The sequence below is a fragment of the Geotrypetes seraphini genome, chromosome 3 (assembly GCF_902459505.1).
Source record: "Geotrypetes seraphini chromosome 3, aGeoSer1.1, whole genome shotgun sequence".
Classification (NCBI taxonomy): Eukaryota; Metazoa; Chordata; class Amphibia; order Gymnophiona; family Dermophiidae; genus Geotrypetes; species Geotrypetes seraphini.
The window spans coordinates 194,854,862-194,881,686 of NC_047086.1; the positions used below are offsets into that span (position 1 = coordinate 194,854,862).

General features: G+C 44.9%; 1 protein-coding gene across 2 annotated transcripts in view; it reads right to left on the reverse strand.

The window, feature by feature from the left end:
• The window catches only part of MYG1 (MYG1 exonuclease), a 42,588-nt gene that overhangs the window by 14,587 nt on the left and 1,176 nt on the right, over positions 1-26,825 (reverse strand). For both annotated transcript variants that reach the window (XM_033938439.1, XM_033938440.1), the window contains exons 2-3: positions 13,907-14,019; positions 128-287 (exon numbers count right to left, since the gene is read on the reverse strand). In XM_033938439.1, the coding sequence (XP_033794330.1) occupies positions 128-287; positions 13,907-14,019 (273 nt within the window). The remainder of the gene's footprint in view (positions 1-127; positions 288-13,906; positions 14,020-26,825) is intronic.

A 26,825-nucleotide genomic window follows, 5' to 3' on the forward strand; every position in this document is an offset into this window, starting at 1 on the left:
AAGATTTTTTTGAAGTAGCATTGTTCCTTTATTAGTTTTCTCGATATGGACATTTAGGAACATTTCTGTTTTCTGAATTTACCCAGTCGTTTATATAGGTGTTAAGTATGTTCATTCTCAGGCATACCTTGTCATACAACTTAGGGATCCGTGAATCATTCTCATCTGTATCCAGAATGCTGGCTAGGATTTCAGAGCCAAAGTGTACATATACCAGTCCAGCACTGCTCAGCTTGGTCTGCCAAGGTTTTTCTGGCCTCAGGCTATTCATGGTCTCTGCAAAAGATCTGGGAATCAGGAGAAAATATAAAGCAAGCACTGGTGACTCCAGGTGTGAGCTAACCATATAATAAATTCAATACAACAGGAACAGATCATTCGGTATATTCTTTCATTTCTCTTTAAGTGTGGGGCAGGGTGGATAAAAATCAATATTTTGTGGTTTGTTTGTTTTTTAAAGCAAAAAAGTAATGGATTTTTTAAATTTAAATTGAATTATTTTCAATAAAATTCTTTTTTGAAGAAAAATTTATCTAAAGATAATTTTATATTTAAGATATATTGTAGTCTAAAAGTTATTCATCATGAAATAAGGATTAGTTTTTAATTATGTTAGGTTATATATTCACGCAATGTTTAATGGAATTCATTTACCAAAAAATGTATTCTATTCATAATTTCACGGGCATGATTTCAATCGATATATATCATAACATAACATCATACTTCTTAACCGCGTAACCATGAGTTCTACGCGGTTTACAAAAGAAGGATGACTAGAGAAAAATTATTTGACCAAGTATTTTGAAAAGAGATCGGTTTTCAGATGTTCTGAAATGTTTATAAGAATGGGCTCCAAGCAGTAACAATCAAAATTCTTTATCGTATGAGACCGCTTGGAATGCTAAAGTATGGTCGAGAAATTTCTTACTTTTACAGCCCTGTATTGACGGGAAGGTAAATAGGGCATGAGATTTTCTACTATATTTATGATGCTAAAGAAAATCTGTTAACCATGTAAGACAGAGCAGTTCCATACATAACCTTATAGCAAAAGCAACCCAACTTAACAAAACACGAGCCTCCATTGGCAACCAATGCAGCTCACAATAAAATGGAGTTAGATGATCGTACTTTTTTAAGACCATAGATCATTCTAACCGCTGTATTCTGGATCAGTATAAGTCTAGCCATGTCTTTCTTGGGATTGTTAAATATACAATATTGCAATAATCCAAAAGACTCAGTAAAGACTATACCAAAAGTCTATAAGCAGAACACTCAAAAAAGGGTCTAATGGTGCGCAATTTTCATAGTGTATAATAACCCTTACATACCACAGCATCTATTTGTTTTTTCATGGTCAGATGCTGATTCGAAACAACTCCCAGTATTTTAATTGTTGGTTGGATTATATATAAGGTAGAATTTATATTAATCAATGGCTCGTGAGTTATCTTATGTGGCGACACGACAAAAAACTTTGTCTCATCAGGGTTGAGCTTGAGTTTAAAGTCCTGCATCCAAGAGTTCATCTATTTCAACACAGACTCAATTTTATGAGAAATATGAGATAGAACTATACTACAAGGTATAACAATTGTGATATCGTCAGCATAGCTGAACAGTTTTGTACCTAGGTTACTCAAGCTGTAGCCCAGGGAGGAGAGATATACATTAAATAATGTGGGTGAAAGTGGGGAACCCTGAGGTACACCACTCGGGTTTTTCCAGTTAAAGGAAAATTGATTATTAAACTTAAACTGATATTGTCTGGATTCCAAGAACCCTTTAAACCACAGGAGAACATTACCATGTAGGTCAAAAGCGTCCAATAATTTGGTATGATCTACCAAATCAAAGGCGCTACTTAAGAACATAAGAAATGCCATCTCCGGATCAGACCTTCGGTCCATCAAGTCCGGCGATCCGCACACGCGGAGGCCCTGCCAGGTGTACACCTGTCGTAATTTATAGTCCACCATATCCTTACATGCCTCTCTTAAGGAGATATGCATCTAGTTTGCTCTTGAAGCCTAGGACGGTCGATTCCGCAATAATCTCATCTGGGAGGGCATTCCAGGTGTCAACCACTCTCTGAGTGAAGCAGAACTTCCTGACATTAGTCCTGAACCTGTCCCCCCTTAGCTTCATTACATGTCCTCTAGTCCGTGTCAAATTGGACAATGTAAATAATCTTCTCTGCTCTATTTTGTCGATTCCTTTCAGTATTTTGAAGGTCTCGATCATATCCCCACACAGTCTCCTTTTCTCAAGGGAGAATAATCCTAGTGTTATAAGTCTGTCCTCGTATTCCAGTTTCTCCATACCCTTCACCAGTTTTGTTGCTCTTCTCTGCACCCTCTCCAGCAGTTTTATATCCTTCTTTAGGTAGGGAGACCAATGTTGGACGCAGTATTCCAAGTGTGGTCTGACCATTGCCCTATAAAGCGGCATTATAACTTTCTCCGATCTACTCGAGATTCCTTTCTTTATCATGCCCAACATTCTATTTGCCTTCTTTGCCGCTGCCGCGCATTGTGCCGACGGCTTCAGGGTCCTATCTATCAGTACACCCAGGCCCTTTTCTTGTTCACTCTTCCCCAGAGTTGCACCTGACATTGTATACTCGTATTCCTTATTCTTATTGCCTAAATGCATTACCTTGCATTTCTCCACATTGAACTTCATCTGCCATTTCTCCGCCCATGTTTCTAACCGACACAAGTCGCTCTGGAGTTTCTCTCTATCCTCCTGCGATCTGATCGCCCGGCATAGTTTTGTATCGTCTGCAAACTTGATGATCTCACTGGATGTTCCTTCCTCCAGATCATTGATATAAATATTAAAAAGGATCGGCCCAAGTACCGAGCCCTGGGGTACACCACTAGTCACTTTCTCCCAGTCGGAGAACTTCCCATTTATGCCCACTCTCTGCTTTCGGTTTTCCAGCCATTTGCCTATCCATCTTTGTATATCCCCCTCTATGCCATGGCTTTGTAGTTTCCTGAGAAGTCTTTCGTGTGGAACTTTGTCGAACGCTTTCTGGAAGTCCAAGTATATTATGTCCACCAGCTTCCCACTATCAATTTGCTCGTTCACGGTCTCAAAAAATTGGAGTAAATTCGTCAAACATGATTTCCCTTTCCTGAATCCGTGTTGACTGGGTTTCATCAAGTCGTGTGCGTCCAAGTGCCGGACCATGCTATCCTTGATCAGTGCTTCAACCATCTTGCCGGGGACAGACGTAAGACTCACAGGTCTATAGTTGCCCGGTTCCCCTCTCGATCCTTTTTTGAAAATTGGGGTGACGTTCGCTATCCTCCAGTCGTCCGGTATCTGTCCAGTTCTGATTGTCAGGTTTGCAAGTTTTTGCAATAACTCTCCGATTTCAACCTTCAATTCCTTTAAGACTCTCGGGTGAATTCCATCCGGTCCAGGGGATTTGTCACTTTTAAGTTTGTCGATCTGATAGTATATCTGGTCTAAGTCCACTTCAACTGTGGTGAGGCTGTCTTCTATTTCTCCTGCAAACACTTTCTCCGCTTCAGGTATTGTTGAGGTGTCCTCCTTCGTAAAGACGGACGCAAAGAAGGAATTTAGTTTGTCTGCGATTTGTTTATCTTCCTTGATGTACCCTTTTCTTCCCTGGGCGTCCAAGGGTCCGACTGCCTCTTTTGCAGGTTTTTTCCCTTTCACGTATCTAAAGAAGGGCTTGAAGTTTTTGGCCTCCTGGGCTATTTTTTCCTCATATTCCTGTTTTGCATCCCTCACCGCCTTGTGACATTTCTTCTGATCATCTTTATGTTTGTTCCAGGCTTCGGTTGTCTTTATGTATTTCCATTTTTTGAAAGAGTCCTTCTTTTCTTTTATGGCTTCCTTCACCTGTTTGGTAAGCCATGCCGGTTCTCTTTTGCTCTTTGATCTCCGATCTTTGGAAATCCTCGGAATGTAGAGATCTTGTGCTTCTGTGATAGTATTTTTCAGTAGGGACCATGCCTGATCTACCGTTTCAAGTTTGTCCACCTTCTTTTCGAGTCGTTTTTCTACCATGGCTCTCATGCTATCGTATTTACCCTTTTTAAAGTTCAATGTGGTGGTTAAGGTTTTGGCATGTTTCCCTTTCCCGATGTCAAGTTTAAAGTTAATTACATTGTGATCACTCGTTCCCAGTGGAACCATGACTTCCACTACTGTTATCGGTCCCGTGAGGCCATTTAGGACCAAGTCCAAGGTGGCGTTGCCTCTTGTCGGCTCTTTTACCATTTGTTCCAGGAAGCAATCCCCTAGCACCTCCAGGAACTTGGCCTCCTTGCCGCAGTTGGAGGTTGCTAGTTTCCAGTCTATCCCTGGGAAATTGAAGTCTCCCAATATAATTACATTGCCTGTCTTGCATTCTTGTTTGATTTCCTCTTTCTGAGTCAGTTTCCTCCGCCTGTCCTGGGGGACGATAGTAAAGGCCAATTTTCGTATCTGCTCCATATTGACCAGGAATCTTGATCCAGAGTGACTCAAGCTTCTCTTTCATTTCTGTTGTAACCATTTCAACAGAATCTATTCCCTCCTTAACATATAGAGCAATACCTCCACCTTTCTGCCCTACTCGATCTCTTCTATACAGCTTTATATCCCTGTAGTACTGTGTCCCATTTGTTTTCTTCATTCCACCATGTTTCTGTTATGCCAATGATATCCAATATGTCATGTCTTGCTATTGTCTCTAGTTCCCCCATTTTGTTACCTAGACTTCTAGCATTCGTATACATACATCTAAGTTCCCTACGTGTTACCTTTTTGGACCTTCTACTCTTGGCCGTCCCTGTAGTTTCAATTACGATATCCTTTACTGCTCCTGTGTTATCACCCTTGTTTGCTGTGTGGTCGTCCCCTCCTGTGTCTGAATTGTCCCTTCCTGCTTTTTCTCCCTTATTTGCCATGAGGTCGTCTTCTCTTGTGTAGGAGTAGTTTTCCTTGGCTTCTTCGTCGGGGCATCCTGCTATCCGTGCCATCGACCGGTGGTCGACTGTCGGCTTTCCCCTATCTTTCAGTTTAAAGCCTTCTCGATTGCCTTCTTCATGTTGCCTGCCAAAACTCTTGCTCCTTCTTTGTTGAGGTGTAGTCCATCCCTTCTGTAGTACTTGCTTTTTCCCCAGAACGCCGTCCAGTTGCGCACGAAGTCGAAGCCTTCTTCTTCGCACCATCGTCTCATCCAGGCGTTGATTACTTGCAATTCCCCTTGTCTCTTTCCATCCGCTCTTGGTACTGGGAGGATCTCAGAGAAGGCCACCTTCACCTCCCTGATCTTCAGTTTTCTTCCAAGTGAGCGGAGCTGGCCCTTCAGCTCTTCCCTGTCATACTTCCGCCCGCTCACATCATTTGTTCCCACGTGGATAAGCACAGCGGTGTCCTCTCCCCGTGCGCCATCTATGATCCTGGAGATCCTGTTGGTCACATCCTTCACTCTTGCTCCAGGCAGACAGGTGACGACTCTGTCCTCTCTTCCTCCTGCGGTGTGGCTGTCCACATGTCATATAATGGAGTCGCCTACGATGATCCCCATCTTCTTTATTCGGGGATTCCTTGGGGGGCGTAGGTCCACGTCCTTGGAGTAGGGCCAGTCTTCTTCCTCCAATGATACTCTTGAAATTGTTTCCTGTTCTTTGGGTGGGGCGATGTCTTCCTGTGCTCTCACTATTCCTCCTGATGTGCGGTTGTTTCCTACCTCGTCTTCTTCTGTTAACCTTGCTCAATAGGCTATTTAAATGGTCTAGTAATGTAGCCAAAACTGTCTCAGTGCTAAAATTGGTTCTAAAACCTGACTGAGAACTGTGAGGTAGGGAGTGTTGTTCAAGATATTTGGTGAACTAGATTTGAACAAGACCCTCCATGATTTTGACAAAAAAAGGGAATGGATTCAATAGGTCTATAATTAGATGATAATGAAATAGATTCTTTGATTTTTTTAATTATTGGCATAATAATTATATTACCTTCCTCATACTGAACTATATATATATACACTTTTTTTTTAATAGGTTGTTGTTGGGTACAGGTATCTTGAAATAATAAAAACAAAATATACTGAACAATATATATATATATATATATATATATTTTTTTTTTTGGTTCAGTGTGTATATATATATATATATATATATATATATATATATATATATTTATATATATATTTATATATATATTTATATAGTTCAGTATGTTTTGTTTTTATTATTTCAAGATACCTGTACCCAACAACAACCTATTACAGTGCTCCCCCGCGAATTCATGGTATTTTCCAACCGCAAATTGGAGGCAGGAGAGGACAGCTGGAGAGGCAGGAAAGAGCAGCCAGAGCGCCAGCGAGTGAAGGAAATCACTCGTGGTATGTTACGACCGCCTCTTCCTGTACTAAAGTCGGGCCTCACCAATCAGGAGCTGCATGTCAAAGCAGCTCCTGATTGGTAAGGCCTGACTTTAGTACAGGAAGTGGTGGTCGGAGCATACAGCAAGTGATTTCCTTCACTCGCTGGCACTCCGGCTGCCCTCTCCTATCTCCCCTGCCTAACAACCATATTCGCGGTTTTCCGACATTTGCGGGGGTTCCTGGAACAGAGTTCCCGCGAATATCGGGGGAGTACTATATAAATAAAAAAAGTGAATATATATTGTTCAGTATGTTTTTATTATTTCAAGGGGTGACTTCTAGGCTGCTCCAGGGTCCATCAGCTGCTCCTGAAGTGTAGGCTGCAGCTCTGCGAGTAGTGTTGGGGAAGGGCAGCTGTTTATGGCCAGAGCCATAGGTTCTGCAGCAAACCTGGAAGTGCTCATGGAAGGAGCACTACAGGAGTGTCAGGGACCTGTGACTTTGTAGAGGCTGTAGGCTATTCTTAAGTCCCAGTGGCAGTGGCATCTGTTTGTGCTGGTGGGGTGGGGGAGGGGTCTGGGCTGTCTCAGACAGAAATCTTTGCACATGCACAGAGGGAGACACAGATAGGCCCAGTTAGGAGAGGAACATGCATTTCTATAGCAGAGTCCTGAGACTTTTAAATTTACTGTGGGAAAAACACATTTTACCATTGTCATGCAGAATTTTTTTCACATCTGCACTAATTCTGCTAAAATTACCACAGTTAAGCACAGATTTACCGTATATACATGAATATAAACAGAGATTTTTGGTTCCAAAAATTGGGTTCTCGGTTTATATGAGTCCGTGCCCACCTGCCCCTATCCTGGACCGGTTGTTCGCTTCCCCCTGGTCTGCCATAAGCCCTGGCGGTCCAGCAGTGAGCTGGGACAGGAGGGATCCCTCCTGCCTCCTGTCCTGGCCAACTCTGAAACATCCTACCTTCCTCCCACCTCTTAGACCTCTAGAAGGCCTACCCTGAAAGCTTTAGTGGTGAATCGGGGCAGGAACAATCTTCCTATGCTCCTGCCCCATGCAGAACTGTTATCTAAAATGGCTGAACCTCTGGCTCCTGCAGCTCTAACGGCTGCCACAAGACCTTATTCTGTGGAGGTAAACTCCTCTGAGCACGGCCAGACTGGATCATAAACAGAGCTGACAACCCATTATGCATCTAGTAAGCTGCACACATCAGAGTCACAAAATCTGTTTCAAAGACCTGACTGGAACCTCCGGGGACCTCTGTTGGTCTATCACATCTCCTTTTGGGGATATGGGGCATCTGCGCAAAAGCGTCTCGCTAGTGATGCCAAGTCATGGTTTAGAAGCTCTAACAGGGCTTTATGACCTGGATCTTGAGCTTTCTGCCCCTCCTGACCCATGTAGAGACCAAAAGGGGCTAAGCCCATGGCTCCTGCCCCCCCCCCATCATATGCCCCAAAGCACACAGGACATGAATGCTCCTTAGCCCTGGTGTAGCACTAGCACCTTGTGGCTACTGAGGCCATTTCCCTTATCTAATGTCTACCTTTTGTGTTATTTAAGGTGAAGTCTTGGCAAGTTATCCATCATATTAATTACTGGAGGTTTTCTTGAATGTTAGACAGACCAAGTAAGGAGAAATTAGGTTCTTACCTGCTAATTTACTTTCTTTTAGCTTCTCCAGACCAGTAGAGGTTAACTTTACGAATGGGTATATATCTAATCATGACCAGCAGGTGGAGACTGAAAACAAAACTTTGGGACAGTATATACTATCCTCCCTTCTCTATTTCCCTCAGTCTGCCGAATAGCCAAGCAGAACCAAGAACTGGAAAACAGGAAGAAAACAATACTCCGAACAGGAGTAACAAATAACATACCCAAATGCTGTTGGAAAATGCAGAGGAGAAATACCCGAAGGAAAATGTCCCCACAGCTCGCCAGCTAAGCCAGCCGAGCCACAGCCGCTGTTCTTTAATTCTCCCCGGCCCTAGAAAAATACTAGAACCCGCAGCAAAAAACAAAAACTGCCCGCGAAAACAGCCCCAACAACAACAACAGACAGGGTGGGGACCTCTACTGGTCTGGAGAAGCTAAAAGAAAGTAAATTAGCAGGTAAGAACCTAATTTCTCCTTCTTTAGCACTCTCCAGACCAGTAGAGGTTAACTTTACGAATGGGACGTACCAAAGCAGTCCCTCTCACGGGCGGGACCCCCGAAGGGCCGATACCAGAACACGCTCACCGAACACCGCGTCCCGACGCGCCTGAACATCTACCCGATAATGTCTAACAAATGAATGCAAGGAGGACCAAACCGCAGCCTTACAAATATCCACCGGAGGCACGAGCGACGACTCAGCCCAAGAAGCCGCCTGACCCCGAGTGGAAAGAGCCTTGAGAAACTCCGGAACAGACTGCTGTTTCAGAAGATAAGCGGAAGCAATCGTCTCCTTGATCCAGCGCGCAATAGTAGCCTTAGAAGCGCCAGCTCCCCGACGAGGACCAGCCAGGAGGACAAAGAGATGATCGGACTTCCGGAATTCCTGGGTCCGCTGCACATAAGAGCGAAGGACCCGACCGACATCCAACTTGCGCAGCTGCCGTTGCTCAGAAGAGCCCTCCCGACCACCCAAGACCGGGAGAACCACCGATTGATTGACATGAAAAGGAGAAACAACCTTCGGCAGAAAGGAAGGAACAGGCCGCAAGACGACCCGCTCCCTAGAAAACTCCAAGAAGGGAGCCCTACAAGAGAAAGCCTGCAGCTCAGAAACACGCCTAGCAGAAGTAATGGCCACCAAAAAGACCGCCTTCAAAGTAAGGTCCTTCAAAGAACAGTCGTCCAAGGGCTCGAAAGGCGGGCGCACCAAAACAGAGAGAACCAGATTAAGATCCCAAGAGGGAACCGAGGGCCGTAGGGGAGGCCTAAGCAACTTGGCCGCCCGCAGAAACCGAATCACATCAGGAAGAGCTGATAAACGCTGACCTGACACCAACCCTCGAAAGGCCGACAGGGCCGCAAGATGAACCCGGAGAGAAGACCAAGCCAGGCCTCTATCCAGGCCATCCTGCAAGAACTCTAGAATGTTAGGCAGAGAAGCGCGAAAAGAGGTCACTCCCCGCGCCCGACACCATTCCTCAAAGAGATGCCAAACCCGCACATAAGCCTCCGGGACCCCAACAGTGTAGAGATCACCTTGTCTGAATATCCCTTCTTGCTAAGGCGACCCCTTTCAAGAGCCACGCCGTAAGACAGAAGGGAGACGGGTCGAACATGGGAATGGGACCCTGCATCAGAAGGTCGTCCGAGAGAGGCAGAGGAAGAGGAACCGCCACTAGGTGCCTCACCAGATCCGCATACCACGGACGTCGAGGCCAATCCGGAGCCACCAGCACCACCAAACCCGGATGGTGAACAATGCGAAGAAGCACTCTGCCCACCAGCGGCCAAGGAGGGAACACATACAACAGCCCCTCCGTTGGCCACGGCTGGACCAGAGCATCCAGACCCTCGGCCAGCCCTTCCCTGCGACGACTGAAGAAGCGGGGCACTTTGGCGTTGCCACTCGTGGCCATCAGGTCCATCAGGGGCTGCCCCCAATCTTGCACTATCAACCGAAACGCTCCGGCGCCGAGAAACCACTCTCCTGGATCCAGGAAGTGACGACTGAGGAAGTCTGCCTGAACATTTTCTACCCCGGCTATATGAGAAGCCGAGAGGTGGGACTCCGCCCAAACCATGAGCCGAGCCGCCTCCTGCGCCACAGGAGTGCTCTTGGTGCCCCCCTGACGATTGACATAAGCCACCGCCGTGGCATTGTCCGACAGGACTCTGACCGACTTGCCCAGCAAAAGGGAGTGGAAAGCTAACAGCGCCAGCCTGACCGCTCTGGTCTCCAACACGTTGATCGACCAGGAGGCCTCCTCCGCGGACCAGGTGCCCCGAGCTGAGTGGCCCATAAACTGAGCCCCCCAACCGAGGAGACTCGCATCCGTAAGGAGCACCGTCCACTGCGGGAGATCCAGACCCACCCCCTGAACCAGGTGAGGGGTCCGGAGCCACCAGCGCAGACTGCAGCGCGCCAAGCCTCGCAGGGGAACCGGAACATCCAAATCTTGCCTCCGGGGAGACCACCTCCGGAGCAGAGCATACTGAAGAGGACGCATGTGGGCCCGCGCCCACCTCACCACGTCCAGGGACGCCGCCATTGACCCCAGGACTTGGAGGAAATCTCGCGCCCGAGGACCCCGGGACGCCAAAAACAGGCGAATCTGAGATTGCAATTTGCTCACCCGGGCCTCTGGAAGGAAGACCTTCCCCAAGGAGGTGTCGAACATAACCCCAAGGCACTCCAGACGCTGAGCCGGGACCAACCGACTCTTGGAAAGGTTGACCACCCAGCCCAGCGACCGGAGAAACTCCACCACCCGAGCCGTAACCCGGGAGCTCTCCTGCAACGACTTTGCCCGAATCAACCAGTCGTCCAGGTAGGGGTGAACCAGGATGCCCACCGACCGCAAGGCTGCCGCGACGACCACCATTACCGTGGTGAACGTCCGAGGAGCCGTGGCCAGACCAAAGGGAAGCGCACAGAACTGAAAGTGCCGCCCCAAGATCGCAAAGCGAAGGAAGCGCTGATGAGAGGCCCGAATTGGAACCTGCAAGTAGGCCTCCGTCAGATCGAGAGACGTAAGAAACTCCCCCGGCTGAACCGCCAGAATGACCGACCGCAGCGTTTCCATGCGGAAAGACGGAATCTTGAGAGCTCTGTTGACCCCTTTCAAATCCAGGATGGGCCGAAAGGTCCCCTCCTTTATGGCCACCACAAAGTAAATGGAGTACCTGCCAGTGCCCCACTCCGTAGGGGACACCGGCACCACTGCCTCGAGATCTAGCAAACGCTGAAGGGTCTGACGAAAAGCCTGCGTCTTCCATGGAGTCTGACATGGAGAAGCGAGGAAAAGGTCCGGCAGAGAGCGGGTAAACTCCAGAGCGTAACCGTCCCGCACCACCTCAAGGACCCACTGATCGGACGCGATCTCGGCCCATTTGGGGAAAAATTTGCGCAGCCGGGCCCCCACCGGAACCAAAGGGGGCGCCGGCAAGGAGTCATTGCGCAGGACGGGAAGCGGGGGAACCGGCGGAGGGATTCCCTGCCCCCCGATGGGCCCCCCGAAAGGGCTGCATGCGCTGGAAGAACCGACCCCGGGAAAAACCCTGAGCCGGGAAAGAAGCAGCCCCACGCCCCGGGCGATACTTGCGAAATTCCCGCAAACGCCCCCGGGCAGCCCCACACCTAGACGCAGGGCGGGCACGGTCCTCAGGCAGACGGGGCACCTTCGAGTCCGTCAGAGTCTGAATCAACTCATCTAATTCCTCTCCAAACAAAAAGACCCCCTAAAGGGAACTTTAGTAAACTTAGCTTTGGACGCAGAATCCGCCGCCCAAGCGCGCAGCCACAAAATACGCCGCGCGGCCATGCCATAGACTTAGCCGAAATCCGCACCAAGACATAAAGAGCATCTGAGAGGAACGAGGCAGCCATCGCAATCTTCGCTACCTCCTGATCCACTAGAGACCAGTCATCAGACTCCCGATCCAGGACACGCTCAGCCCACCGAAACACGGCGCGAGCGACTAGCTCCCCACAAACAGCCGCCTGGACCCCAAAGGCAGAGACATCAAAATCATACTTAAGAAGTGTCTCTAACGCACGCGCCTCCGAGACCCTAAGAGCAGAACCGTCCATAACAGGCACGGTATGCCGCTTAGGAAGTGCCGAGACCACCGCGTTCCCCATTGGCGAAATTAAGGTAGCCCTACCTCCCTCCGGGACGGGATACCCAAGAGCCAAGGCGCACACCAAATGAAACTGCGCCCATAGGCCACTGCGCCAACACAAAATCCCGCAAATCCTGACGCACAGGAAAAGAGCGGGAAACAGGACAGACCCCCTGAAGCAGAGGGGCCCCCATACGCGGGGTCTCCGGCGGCGCCACTGCAAAAATGCAGCACCAAGGAGACCTGCTACACAGGTCTAAAAGCTCATCCCTCTGAATAAAAAAGCGCACCACGGACGCATCTGCTCTGGAAGACGGGAAACCCGCCGCCCCGCTGCCAACAGGCGTCCCCTCTAGAGGATCCTGGAAGCCCGCCAAAGCAGCCAGGTCCTCAACCAGGCCAACACGCTCCTCCGCCCACCAATTCGCAATCCAAGCCCCCCCGCGGGCGCTTGGATGAGGGAGGAGGAAGAGGGGACGCCAAACGAAAAGAGGGAGGCAAAGCCATAGGGGGCGCGGAGGGAAACCCCCCCCGAAACCCCCCAGGCGCACGTGGGACCCCCAAAAGTCCGCACAAAGAAAGAAAATAAATTGGGGGCAAAAAACCCCTGGGGGTCCCCAGGGACTCCCTGCCCCAGCAGGGGTCCATGCTGAAACCTGCCCCTGTGTTCGCCATACAGGGGGAAGGTCACCTGAGGTTGCAGACAAAATGGAGGGGCCAGACAAAGAAAATGGCGAAGTTCCCGCCAAAAATGCTCCCTCCATGGCCTGTAGCGGCTGAGAAGACTGAACAGTCTCAGCCGCTAAGACAGGCAAGTCGGCATCAGCTGTCAAAAAATCAGCTGAGAGGGAATCCTTCGGGGAATCCCTCCGTGGGCGGTTGTGGAAGACCGGGCTTCCCCACTGCTCCAAGCCGACTCGCGAGGCACCATCGGCGGGGAGCTCTGGGCGCCTGCAGCCGCTGCCGACGGAGCTCCACCACCTCACCGACCCAAACCGCCGAGTTCAGGCCGGCCGCGAGTGCCTCGCGGCTGGACTAAATTTGTGTCCTACTCCCCCGGAGAAGGGCACAATTGCTCCATACGCGACCTAGCTAGAAAAAAAAGTGCTGGTTACATGAAAAAATACAGTAAAATACAGTTTTCTTAAAGGGAAATAACCCTTCAGACCAGCACTACCTCAGGATTTTTTTTTTTTTTTTTTTTACAGAACAGACTCCACAGGCTCTCGAAGCAATATGCCTTGCTTGACTTAGGGGGCAAGGCTTACTGCTGAGGCTCCTCTAAAAAAATGTGGGGAGGTGGAGGAAGTGGGGGGAGGGACCCCGCTCGTGACCCGCCGGGTTTGACACCCCCGAGGTCGGACGGACCCCCAAACAGGGCCCGACCAAGCTCCGTCCGGCCAAAAACAGGGACAATAAACCCCTAAACAAATTCCAACAGCCCTACCAAGAGAGATGGGTACAGATCACTCAACACCTGCTGGAGACTGAAAGAAGACTGAGGGAAATAGAGAAGGGAGGATAGTATATACTGTCCCAAAGTTTTGTTTTCAGTCTCCACCTGCTGGTCATGATTAGATATATACCCATTCGTAAAGTTAACCTCTACTGGTCTGGAGAGTGCTAAAGAATATACATTCTATTACCAGTTAATACCCAGTTCCCCATGCTTGATATTCTGTTCTTTGTATCTACACAACACTACCAGTGTTGCTGTCCTCCATACTGGCTTACCTCTGATGATGATCATATCTGTGTTTGTGTGGCTCATACTCGCCCCCTACATCCACCACTACATCACACTCTGCTAACAGCTTGGGGTCCCGACTTCGTATGATCTCTGCATCCTACAGACAAAAATGAGAGAGAGAATACAAGTTGCTTACTTGTAAAAACTGAATCTTTGAATATGGAGGAACTACCAGTCACATCATCGCTGCTTGATCTGAAGATTACAAACACTTTCTAAAAAAGCTTTCTGACAAAAATAATTTTATGCACACATGGCAGCTCCTATGTTTTTGCATCCCTGTGCTATACCTTAGTTCAATTCTAAAGCAACAAAAGCTCAATGCAAGGAAGAGAAAAGAGAGAAGGTGGATTTCACCGGTAAAGCCTGAGGAGAACACCTACTAAAGATAAGCAACTCTTTAAGGCAAAGTGAATCACCAGTCACAATATATAAGAGAAAAACAAGAAAGCAGTGGTTTCCCCAATGTCTGTCTCAAGATCCTACATGTGAACTGAGGTGCTAGCATGGGGATGGCAAAGCATGGACACAGCCTCACTGGAACAGAAACTTCCCAAGCGAATGCTGAGTTCTGAGAGCTACCTCATATGTCTACAACTCTGCACCTGTGAATGAAGTCATTTGTTTGTCTATCAAGATGTATCCTGATAACCTGCAGAGAATGCCTATTACAGGTAAGTAACTTCTCTTGCCCTGGATCGGTGGCATGGAATGCAGCTGCTATTTGGGTTTTTGCTAGGTACTTGTGACTTGGATTGTGGCCTCCATGAAGACGGGATACTGGGCTAGATGGACCATTGGACTGACCCAGTAAGGCTATTCTTATGTTCTTATTTAGCTTAAAACCAAAAATTTCTGGTAGGTGTACAGGTTTCTGTGTCTTATTTATCCAGGTCAGCAACTTCAGTCACACAAACAGGACCACCAGAAAGCATTTGGAAGTATCAGAACTGCCTTGAAGGGAATGCTGCATATGAGATCCATATTTACTAGTAATCATGAGCAACCCATATTTTTTTTCTTCCACAAGAGCTGATCAGCCATGAGGCTTCCTGCTCCAACCAGTGCCCCTAAAATAGCTCTCCCCGACAGTGAACATCCTGCCACAAAGCCTGTCTCCAGTTTCATTCCTTGATCGAGTCTGGCAGATCATATCAACCCAAATATATTCGGGAATAAATAATTAATTGCCCTAGGTGCATTAAACTAGAAACAGATAAGTGAATATGCACACACTGATATAATTAGCACCATAAACTTTATAACACTACTTAGTGTTCAGAGAACCGTTTGTTGCTTACGAGACCGATGGGTAAGCATAATTTAGCCCACTACTGACACAGCTCAAATTCTCAATCATTGCAGTTCAGTTTGTATATTAAACCTTTTAATAAATTTTAAACTTTAAATCACTTAGTTTGAATAACTTTGAATCTTCAACTAGTTAAGTAAACAGCTTTTAAGTGAAGGGGTTCAACGGGTTCTGACGCGTTTCGCCATGCTGCCTCAGAGAACCCGCATCAACACAGGCACATCTCTGCCCCCACCATGTCTGTACTAACTCAGCTGCTGGCAGCTGAGAACCCGTTGAACCCCTTCACTTAAAAGCTAAGTCTGTTTACTTAACTAGTTGAAGATTCAAAGTTATTCAAACTAAGTGATTTAAAGTTTGAAATTTATTAAAAGGTTTATTATACAAACTGTAGTGCAATGATTGAGAATTTGAGCCATGTCAGTAGTGGGCTAAATTACGCTTACCCATCGGTCTCGTAAGCAACAAACGGTTCTCTGAGAACTAAGTAGTGTTATAAAGTTTATGGTGATAAATAATAATAATAAAATTATTATTATAATTATCAGCTTCTCTCCTCCCAGCATATACGGTTCTTTCCAATTATTAATCCCCAAATGCAATACTCTGCATTTCTAAAATTCAATGCAAAGAAATGCAGAGTAATGCATTTGGGGATTAATAATCGGAAGGAACCGTATATGCTGGGAGGAGAGAAGCTGATAAGCACGGACGGGAAGAGGGACCTTGGGGTGATAGTGTCCGAAGATCTAAAGGCGAAAAAACAGTGTGACAAGGCGGTGGCTGCTGCCAGTAGGATGCTGGGCTGCATAAAGAGAGGCGTAGCCAGTAGTAGGAAGAAGGTGTTGATGCCCCTGTCCAGGTCATTGGTAAGGCCCCACTTGGAGTATTGTGTTCAGTTTTGGAGACCGTATCTAGCGAAGGACGTAAGAAGACTTGAAGCGGTCCAGAGGAGGGCGACGAAAATGACGTATGAGGAGAGATTGGAAGCCCTGAATATGTATACCCTAGAGGAAAGGAGAGGCAAGGGAGATACGATTCAGACGTTCAAATACTTGAAGGGTATTAACGTAGAATATAATCTTTTCCAGAGAAAGGAAAATGGTAAAACCAGAGGACATAATTTGAGGTTGAGGGGTGGTAGATTCAAAGGCAATGTTAGGAAATTCTACCTTACGGAGAGGGTGGTGGATGCCTGGAATGCGCTCCCGAGAGAGGTGGTGGAGAGGAAAATGGTGACTGAGTTCAAAAAAGCGTGGGATGAACACAGAGGATCTAGAATCAGAAAATAATATTAAAAATTGAACTAAGGCCAGTACTGGCCCTGGGCAGACTTGCACGGTCTTTGTCTGTATATGGTCATTTGGTGGAGGATGGGCTGGGGAGGGCTTCAATGGCTGGAAGGGTGTAGATGTGCTGGAGTAGGTTTTAACGGAGATTTTGGCAGTAGGAACCCAAGCACAGTACCGGGTAGAGCTTTGGATTCTTGCCCAGAAATAGCAAAGGAGAAAAAAATTAAAAAATTGAAAGGTTTGGCAGACTGGATGGACTATTCGGGTCTTTATCTGCCGTCATCTACTATGTTACTAAGTAGTGTTATAAAGTTTATGGTGCTAATTTTGTCAATGTTGAAACGGACAAGATTCGTTTCTAGGTCCCGAAATAACATTCTGTCATCTGGAGGCAATTCCCCTTAGAAAGAAAGATAGATAGCCAGTATTCTAAAGAGATTTTTGCCTGATTTATTATGAGTCTGCAAAACATTTATATATCTGTTACATATCAGTGGTAACCATCACAAGAAAAGGGGGATGGACAAGGGAGGGGAGAGGGTGTGTGAGCAGGATATGTACTTCATTGTTTAAATCTTAAAGGTGTTAAGAGCTGTGGGGGGTTGAGCCTTCCTGTCTCAGACAACTAACCTAGTTAACATAAATTAAATGACCTCTTCCCAAACCATTAAGAAAGTAAACACCCAACATTCTATATTTGATTACTTCCAGCCCAGGCAGGAACAAAAGACATAAATATGTGTGTCCTTTTCAAATGTGTCCTTTCATAGACAGAGACAGAAAATCTATCCTTTCATTACAATCCCCTCTTACGTCATGAAAATGACGTCATAAATGCACAGCATGAACGTGGAGGGAGAGATATTCTAGATATGTCTCTTGAGGAGGGGTTTTAGGGGCTGCAATGAGTCAAACAGCACAGGAACAGTCTCTTTTACCCACCCCTGCATCCAACTAAAATACAGATCCCAAGGATTAGATAAACCAGAATTACGTTTAAGTTCAACATTCTTATTGATAGTAATAAGGGACTCAAACCTAGCCTTAACCTGGTCTCGGGCCTTGAATTCATCTGGGACCCCTATCTCATCTATGTATAGCTAAAGTGCACTGGCCTATCTACTGGCTGAGTAGTTTAACACGGAGCCGGAGGTCTCCACAGAGCCAGTAAATATCACCTAAAGAAAAATCTAATGCTGCAACAGTGAAGCATACCTATAATTTCCAAAAAAGAATACTAGGCTGTAGTTAAATTTCCAGTATGCCTCGGACAATAGTTTCTGATTAATACATTAACACATTTTAGCTAATCATGATTTAATCAGGACTACTTGAAACCGTCTTCCTGCCCTCAGGGTCTATCTGCATCCCCATGCCAGAGTCAGATTGATACAATTTCCCATAGGCTTTTGGTGACACCAGCTATGCCAACCGAAAATGCTGAACGCCTGCAACGGCTATGCTGACATCTTCCATATTCTTTGAAATGAAAGCAAACTTGTGGTACCCTTAGCCAGCTTGCCTCGCTTATGCCTTGCCAATCTCTAACAGTATATCATAGCTGTCCTCCAAGCTATGAAGATGAACAGTTCCCATTATGAGTTCAAACCTCTGTCTTAGGTCGTATAGGCCATAATCTGGGCGGGGATCCCAGTATGCCCATATCTTACCCGTCGTTGAGCGAGTGAACGTGCATAAGGGTTGTAGGAAACTTTCTCAGGAGGCCCAGGCAAAAAGATACAAAGATGTCATAAGAGAGTATGTAAGTATGGGATAATATTATCTCTGACCCTGGTAATGGTAATGCAATAGGCCATGCCGAATTAAAACCAAATTAGAACCAAATTAGCAAGTTGTCAGAGAAGATACTGGAAATTCATGTATAACTGCCTTAAAAGCTAGAAGGAACTTTGTGAGAAAAGAAATGTACACGTGTTTCACTCTACAGCAAAGGAGAATCATAACAATACATAGCAAAATTTGTAGAATAGTTAAGATAGGATGAATTAAAACATTAAATACATGGTTTGCAGTGGGCGAATACTCAAAGAAAAGTTCCCAAACTTGAGACATGAGCATCTCGGAGCAAATTTTGTGCAATCTGTCCATTTTCAAAAGTGATAGTATGATTCACTTCTTTGGAGGTTTTCTTAAGTTGTTCAATGTAAGTATGGAGTTCAGTAAAGTTCAGCAGCTTTTGGAATGTCTCATTCCCCATTCCAAGAGGTAGTGGATGTACAGCATATGAAATAAAGTCTGAAATGTCCATAGAATAGGTTAAATAGGAGGAATTGTACAGCAAAGCGTTCTTAGGAAGGTGGCTATCTCCGATGAACAGGAAACATTGTGTACAGCATGTGTGGAAAAGTCTTTGCAGTCAGGGTGCAGGAAGATGAATTACAATCTAGCAGGAACCGGCAGTCTCTTTAAATGGGTGAGATGCACACTTGGGATGAAATGATGTTTGCACAGGATCTGATGTTTGCACAGGATCTTTCAAGTCACTGGAAACTGGTGGTGTTCACCCTTGAGATGGAATGATGTTTGTGCATCATTCAGCAGCTGTACTCCAGTGTGATCCAAATAAGAGATAGAAAATGGAAGAGAAAACATGTTGCCTGTACTGAATGTAGAGAGAGAGAAACCAGGTTGCCTGTACTGAATGCATAGAGAGAGAGAGAGAGACTAGTTGCCTGTACTGAATGTGGCAACATGTAACAATATTAATGCATTTATAGTTATGGCAAAAGACAGACAATAATCAGGTACTTAAGGTTCTTAATCAGACATTTCAAAAAGATATGTTTTTGTGTGCTGCATATAACCATTATGGCAATTCAGAGAGACCATAACTCTGTACTGAATGTATTTAAAAAATTATGTCAGAAATGTGTACTGAATGGTTCATATCAAGTGAGCACCATAGAATATAGATATAGAATAAAACCTTTTCTTAAAATATAACCCCTAACTAGTATATGCAAGTTATAGGGAAAAAAAGGAACATTGCGCATTTGGGCTAGTAAAAAGTGGGAAAAGAGCTTGCTCTAGAAATGGCCAATATTATGTATCCTGGGGTACCCCTCAAACCAAAACAAGTAGACAAAACACAGACCACATGGCATAGACAAAACACAAAACACTAATTTTTCTTCCATCTGTCAAGTGTTCAGGGCTGAACTTATCTCTGGAAATAAACACATTGTTATAGAAAAACAAAACAGAGATGAACACATGACTAAAGTGTATGGACAAATAACGCATAGCATAACCATCTCATATTTAGAAAAGCTAATGTCTCTTTGGATCGTCTTTATCTCTGCAGTGACAAAGAGGATCCCTGGAAAACACCAGAAATATTCTAGTGCCAAAACTGGGATGGGCATGCATACATCCGAACCGCTGCTAAGAAAAGAAAAACACATTTTAATTTTGCAACATCCTAATTTCAGCTAAAACAATAGGAAGGAATTTTTTCCATTCACAAATGTGCCAGCTGTGGCTTTCCAGATTTTATCTTTAATAGTCCTGTTCATGCGTTCGACAATACCGAAACTCTGTGGGTGATATGGGAGATGAAATTTCCACTCAATGCGGAGTGCGATAGCTAAATCTTTGCATACTCTGGCAGTGAAAGCAGGACCATTATCTGAGTTGATGTGTGTGGGACATCCCCACCTAGGGATGATTTCGCGAAGTAAAATGTTCACCATAGTCTGAGCAGTTTCATTTGTAGTGGGAAAAAACTTCAGGTTATCGGGAGAACATGTCAACAATAACAAGGGCAGCTGGTATACAGGGTTTCCCCTCTTTGCACCAAAGTCCGTCCGAAGGGCGGCTTTGGACACCGGCCAGATGGGCATTGATTAAGCCAGTGACCAGGGTCTCCGCAATTAAAACATCCAGTACTTCTGGATGGATTATTACCATCTCAATCGGAGACAGGGGCTCGCCCGCTACGAAACCCGTGACCCCCTCTTCCGCGAGGAGCGGACAGGTGCGGTCCCCAGGTAGGTAGCTGGCCCTAATAATGCAGGATTTCCCGAGGCTTAGAGATCTCAAAGTGTAGGAGAGTGTTGCGTAGTGGTTAGCGCTACAGCCTAAGGAACCTGAGGCTTGGGGGTTCAAACCCCGCACTGCTCCTTTTTTCAATCTGAAATTATGCACGAGAACTAGTGGGCCATTCTGAAATCATTTGTTTGACCAGAATCTGCAAAGGAGAACGGAGGTTAGAAAGGAAAGTCTGAATAAGTAGGGAATCCATATTTGCATGGGCACTAAGACTCATTAAGCCTCTTCCACACCTATCAAGCTCTGTCTGCAATCCTGATCGAATCACATTGGATTCCTGTTACTCATCGCATTACCTTTAAAATCCTACTTTTAGTTTTTAAAACACTGTCTTTGAACGAACCCCAATTCATTAATAACTATTTACTCCCCATAGTATATCACTTTCTTTAAGGTCCATGGAACACCTTACCTCAGCATGTAAGAGAAGAAAATGACCTAAACCATTTTAAAAGCAATCTGAAGAGCTTCCTTTTTAAAGACGCCTTTAATTTATTTATTCCCTATTCCTATTGCCCTCACCATTCACGTCTTCCCTTGTGTTCTATTAATACAATTGTAGTTCTGCCCTTTCTTCCTTATGCATCTGTTAGTTTGTATGTCAATATGTCAGGCTCATGTAATTTACTATAAATAAGCATATGTGTACACCTTTTGTTTTTTATGATCATATTAGCACTATAATTAAATCTACATTTTACAGATTACGTAGGATACGATCTATTGCAAAATTCCTATGTCAGAACATATCCATTAAACTCATCACTAAGTCTAGAAAATATGACCATGTTACACCCCTTTTGATAGACGCACATTGGCTTCCAGTTAATTTCGGATAACGTACAAACTCTGTCTGCTTGTTTTTTAAATCTCTTCTTCATAAGACCCCAGCATTCATATTTAAACATTTAATTCCTTATCATTCAAACAGAACCCTGAGGTCTAATGAGCAAAACTTATTAACCATTCTATCACTTAAAATTATTAACACTAGACGTCAATTTATTTTTTTTCTGTAACTGCTCCTCAAACTTGGAACGATCTTCCCATTTATCTGCGGAATGAGCAGGATTTAGGAAAATTTATTTTACCCAATGTTATTATTTAAAGTTTGTTTTTGTATTGTATTGTCCTTATTTGACTATAGAATTTGATTAAGCGATTAATCAAGAAAAATAATAAACCTGAAACTTGATTTGTAAATCGCTTAGCAAATTAAATTAAGCTATTCAATAAGTTAAAAATAAACTTGAAACTTGAATCTCACAAATTTCCATATCTTTCTTGCTCTATCTGTAAAACTAATTCTGGCCCCTGTATTAATTAAAGTTAATTTATCCTGACCCTCTTTAAGACAATTGCCTCCAAATTATTCAAAATACTGCCATTAAAATCATTTTACCTTAAAAGCTCAAAAATTTGATCATGTCACACTACTTTTGATTAACTCCCATTGGCTTCCCATAGATCATTGATTTACTTATAAAATAATGTTACTGATACATAAAACCATAGCTTCCGGTCTACCTGATTTCATCAACAGGTTATTAATCTCCCACAACCTGCATCGCACATTACATTCTTCTTATCAAAACCTGTTATCCATTCCCTCTTTAAGACACCTTGGCACCGTGCATACTAATAAAGTTCATCACTTGATAAATTCAAAACTAGCTTGAAGGCCTTTCTTTTTAAAGACGCATTTGGAGTATAATAGTCCTTTTAAGGACTGTAATGGGACTTTGCTCCTTGCTTTTCTTATTCATTTTAATCTTTTCTACAAAGTGCTAGATTATTTATTTTTTGTTTCCTCCCTTTTGTTTTCATCCTTCTCTCTTTCTTTTTCATTATAATTTGTTTTGCTTTGTTTTTAAATATATGCCTTTCTGACTGTCTGTTTTAATAATTACACAAAGGTATTTCTACCCTTTTTCATTTTGTTTCGGTAAGTTCCCCAAACAAACCTGAAACCTACTTACAGGGAGCTCTTCTACGTTTAAAAGTTTTAGAAACCATATTCGTTTTGTCCACTGAATATACATTAACATTTTATAACATTTCCAATATTCTTTTATCATTCTTAAAAACTTATTTCAGACAATTTGTCTATGTATCAAACAAGCTGCTGAAAAGTTCTCAGCCGGCCTACAAACAGTGCTGAAAACTAGTCAGCCTGCTTGTCACTACAACAAAGGACAAAGACTGCCACAGAATCAGCTCTAGGACACCCACTGCAAAAACCAAACCTGATCCAATACATATTGTGAAAGGGAAGTGCCTGTCAGCAGTTTAAACCCGGTTTTAAACCCTGCCTTGGAAAGGGCTGTCCCTATTCCTAAGCCCAGGAAACTGCCTAGTAACCCTGTGCCTATCACTAAGAGCCAACAGGCAGGGCAAGGCAGAGAGGCAAGGACAGAAACCATAGTCTTTCTCCCTTAGTCTAACTGTGAACTAGTATGAATAAATTACTTAGAGTCTGAGAGGAAGAAGGAGGTGAGAACCTGTAATTAACCTCTCCCGAAAGCTTGCATGGAACTTAGAGTCCCGAGAATTCTTAACCCTTAAGAGCAGTCTGAAATGGTTGGGTAATAAAGTTCCCCAACCCTACCCTGGGAGTCCGGGGCAGTGGGGGCACTGGGCCTCAGGTGGGACAGTGCTAAAGCCTCCTAAAGATTTCTCAAACAGAAAAAGCAAAATCAGGAGAAAACGTTTTTGGTTTTATTTTTTTTTTTTTTTTGGCTTTTCTGCCTGGACAGCAGGCTGGACTGTATGAAAGTATGCTTTTGTCCAAGTCTCCTCAACACAGAGGGACTGCTGGAACCCCAGTGCTGCAAACTGAGGGAAATAAAAGAAAAGCTGAACTTTACCACTAACGCAGCCTCCACTAATTATTTCACTGTTTCCCAGTGGGAATCCTCCTGGGAGCGCCTGGTCCCCACGCCTGGGGCGGGAGCTGGGTTGCCAGCGCTAGGCTTAACCCCGGCCCCGCCACAATATATGCAGACGACATCTCCATCCTAACAGCATAACAAATGAAATCTCAAAATACATTACTCATATAATGACTGAAATAGAACATTGGACAAGCAACTTCAAACTGAAACTTAACACAGAAAAAACAAAAATCTTCCTTGCAAGCCCAACGGATAAAATTACCAATTCAACGCTACATATAAAAGACCATGATTACCCAATTACCAACACAATAAATATCGTTTATTTGGGTATCATTCAGAACTCAGCTGTCCGCTTGATATATGGATTAAAAAAGAATGACCATGTCATCTCCCATCACAAACCACTGCACTGGCTGTCAGTCGAGGCAAGAATATTATTCAAGTTCTCCTGCATATGTTTCAAGCTAGTCACATTAATAAAGCCGAACTGACTTACAATGCCTTTAGAAAACTCATAAAAACTACCCTATTTGACAGATACATCACCTAAACAGAACCTCACCAAGCACTCTTTCTCTGAAATCCTAATTCGTGCTGTTTCTGAATCTCTAAACAAACTGTACATTGTAATTTTTTCCCTTTTTTTTTTTCTCAGGAAAGCTGTGATTTTTCTTTACAGGTCAGCTCCGAAATTCTTAGCAAACATTATATTTTGTAATTTTGATTCCCAATAGTCTGTGTACTCTGTACTCCCTCTACATATTGTAAATCGCTGAATGTTCAGCTCTCTTAAATGCAAACCGCCCAGAGTCGCAAGATTGTGGCGGTATAGAAGAACAAAGCCATTACCATTATTATTATTATTACTGAAGCGAACAAAGTCTCATCTGTCTAGGACGGGGGTCGGCAACCTGCGGCTCCAGAGCCGCATGCGGCTCTTTTCCACCTTTGCTGCGGCTCCGGTAGTGTGTCACGCAGGCATGCACCTTACAAGTCCAGCGTCGCGGCGGGAAATAGCCATGCTGAGCAGTGAGCTCAGCACATACACAGATGAAAGCCTTGCTTGCTGATTGGTCCGGCGGCGCCGTGCCGCCGGACCAATCAGCAAGCAAGGCTTTCATCTGTGTAGTGCTGAGCTCACTGCTCAGCATGGCTATTTCCCGCCGCGACGCTGGACTTATAAGGTACCTGAAAAAGAAATCATCCTGGCCGGGGTCGGTGTCATGCTCCGGAGATCTACAGCCTTCCTATCTCCCTCTCCCTTCTACCTGCTTCCGGCCACATCCCCTGCTCCGCGGCTCTCTTCGGCAACTCAGCAGCAGCTTCTGACGTCGGGGCCTACCCTCTGCGAGTCCCGCTTGTTTCAACTTCCTTTTTCCACAAAGGCGGGACTCGTAGAGGGAAGGCCTCGATGTCGGCAGCTTGTCTTGATCACTGCTGCTGACGAGTTGCTGAAGAGAGCCGCGGAGCAGGGGGGTGTTGCCAGGTGCAGGTAGAAGGGAGAGGGCCAGATGCAGGACTCGTGGGTGAGGGAGCAGAAGAGAGAGAGAGAAAGAGAGAGGGGAGGGAAACAAAAGGAAATCTTTCATACTGGGCTGGGCCGGAGTGGAGGGAGGGTGGAAAGATTCTAGCTACAGGGTGCAGTAACAAAGGAAAAGGGGGGAAAGCTGAAAATGGAGATAGTGACACAAAGAAGAGAAAGGGTAAGCAGGACCTACTGAATAAGGATAGAGATACAGAGGGGACATGAAGAGAAGGTGAAATAGAGACATAGAAGTAATGCTGAAAAAGTGGGGGGGGGGATAAAGACATTGAAAGGGCAAATGGTGAACATGGGGTAAAGACAAGGATAGAGACAAATGAAGATTCTGAAAAAGTGGTGAGATAGGGATATAGGTGAGATGGACACAAAGAAGGGTGATGCTGGAAAATAGGTGGAATGGTAATTCTGACAGACACAGAAGGGAAATGCTGGATCAAGGAGAGATGGGGCTCAGGCTGGATGGAATGAGGAGAAATGCCTTGTTGGCCCGGAACTTCCTCTCCTACGTCAGAATTGACGTCAGGGAGCGGAATGCTGGTCAGCGCAACACTTCTGCAGGGAAAGCTTGGGACGGCGGTGGCTTGGGGGCTGTTCCCCGATGGCGGTGGCAGCAAACCGAGTGGCTTGGGGGAGGGCACGGAGACAGAAAGAAGGGGGAACAGGGAGACAGAAAGAAAAAGTTGGGGGAGAGAATGGGGTCTGGAGGAGAGGAAACATACAGGAGGCTGAAAGAAAGGAAGAAAGATTGGATGCACAGTCAGAAGAAGAAAGTGCAACCAGAGACTCATGAAATCACCAAATAGCAAAGGTAGGAAAAATGATTTTATTTTCAATTTAGTGATCCTGTATATAGCATTAAGATAAGAAACAATATATGCAGTGTTAGATTTGTTTTATAATGGTTTTGCGGCTCCAAGTTTTTTTTTCTTTTCGAAAACGGGTCCAAGTGGCTCTTTATGTCTTAAAGGTTGCAGACCCCTGGTCTAGGAGGTGGAAAATCCTAAGTGTCTTTATGACCCATTAGAAAAACAATATCACAATGCAGGAATTTTTTCAATAACAAAAACAATGTAACAATGCAGAAATTTTCGCTTACCTTACCTTATAAGCGAGGTACATTAATAATATACAATATAATCTTATACTCTATAAAATCTTATCTAAGCAATAGACGAGAAAGCGCATGCAAAGAATAGCACAGATGACAGAATGCGCAGACGTTTCTATAAATCCACAATAGAGACTTTCCAAAAGTCTTCACTTAATTTCATTCTTCCCGAAAGAATGGATTTTCACGGCGGGAATTTACCGAAAACTCCACATTAATATTTGTCCTTACCAAAAGGACAGTGTCCTTGCCAAAAGGACAGTAACCGCGGCGGGTTTACCGAAAACCCTACAATTTAAATAAAGGGTTGGAACATGATGCCAATACCTGTGAGTATTAAAGAACAGAATTCAAAATTCAGAAATACTCACAAAATATTGGTAATGTCAAGTCCATCCCGGACGTAGCCCCCAAATTGAAACGGACAAGATTCGTTTCTAGGTCCCGAAATAACATTCTGTCATCTGGAGGCAATTCCCCTTAGAAAGAAAGATAGATAGCCAGTATTCTAAAGAGATTTTTGCCTGATTTATTATGAGTCTGCAAAACATTTATATATCTGTTACATATCAGTGGTAACCATCACAAGAAAAGGGGGATGGACAAGGGAGGGGAGAGGGTGTGTGAGCAGGATATGTACTTCATTGTTTAAATCTTAAAGGTGTTAAGAGCTGTGGGGG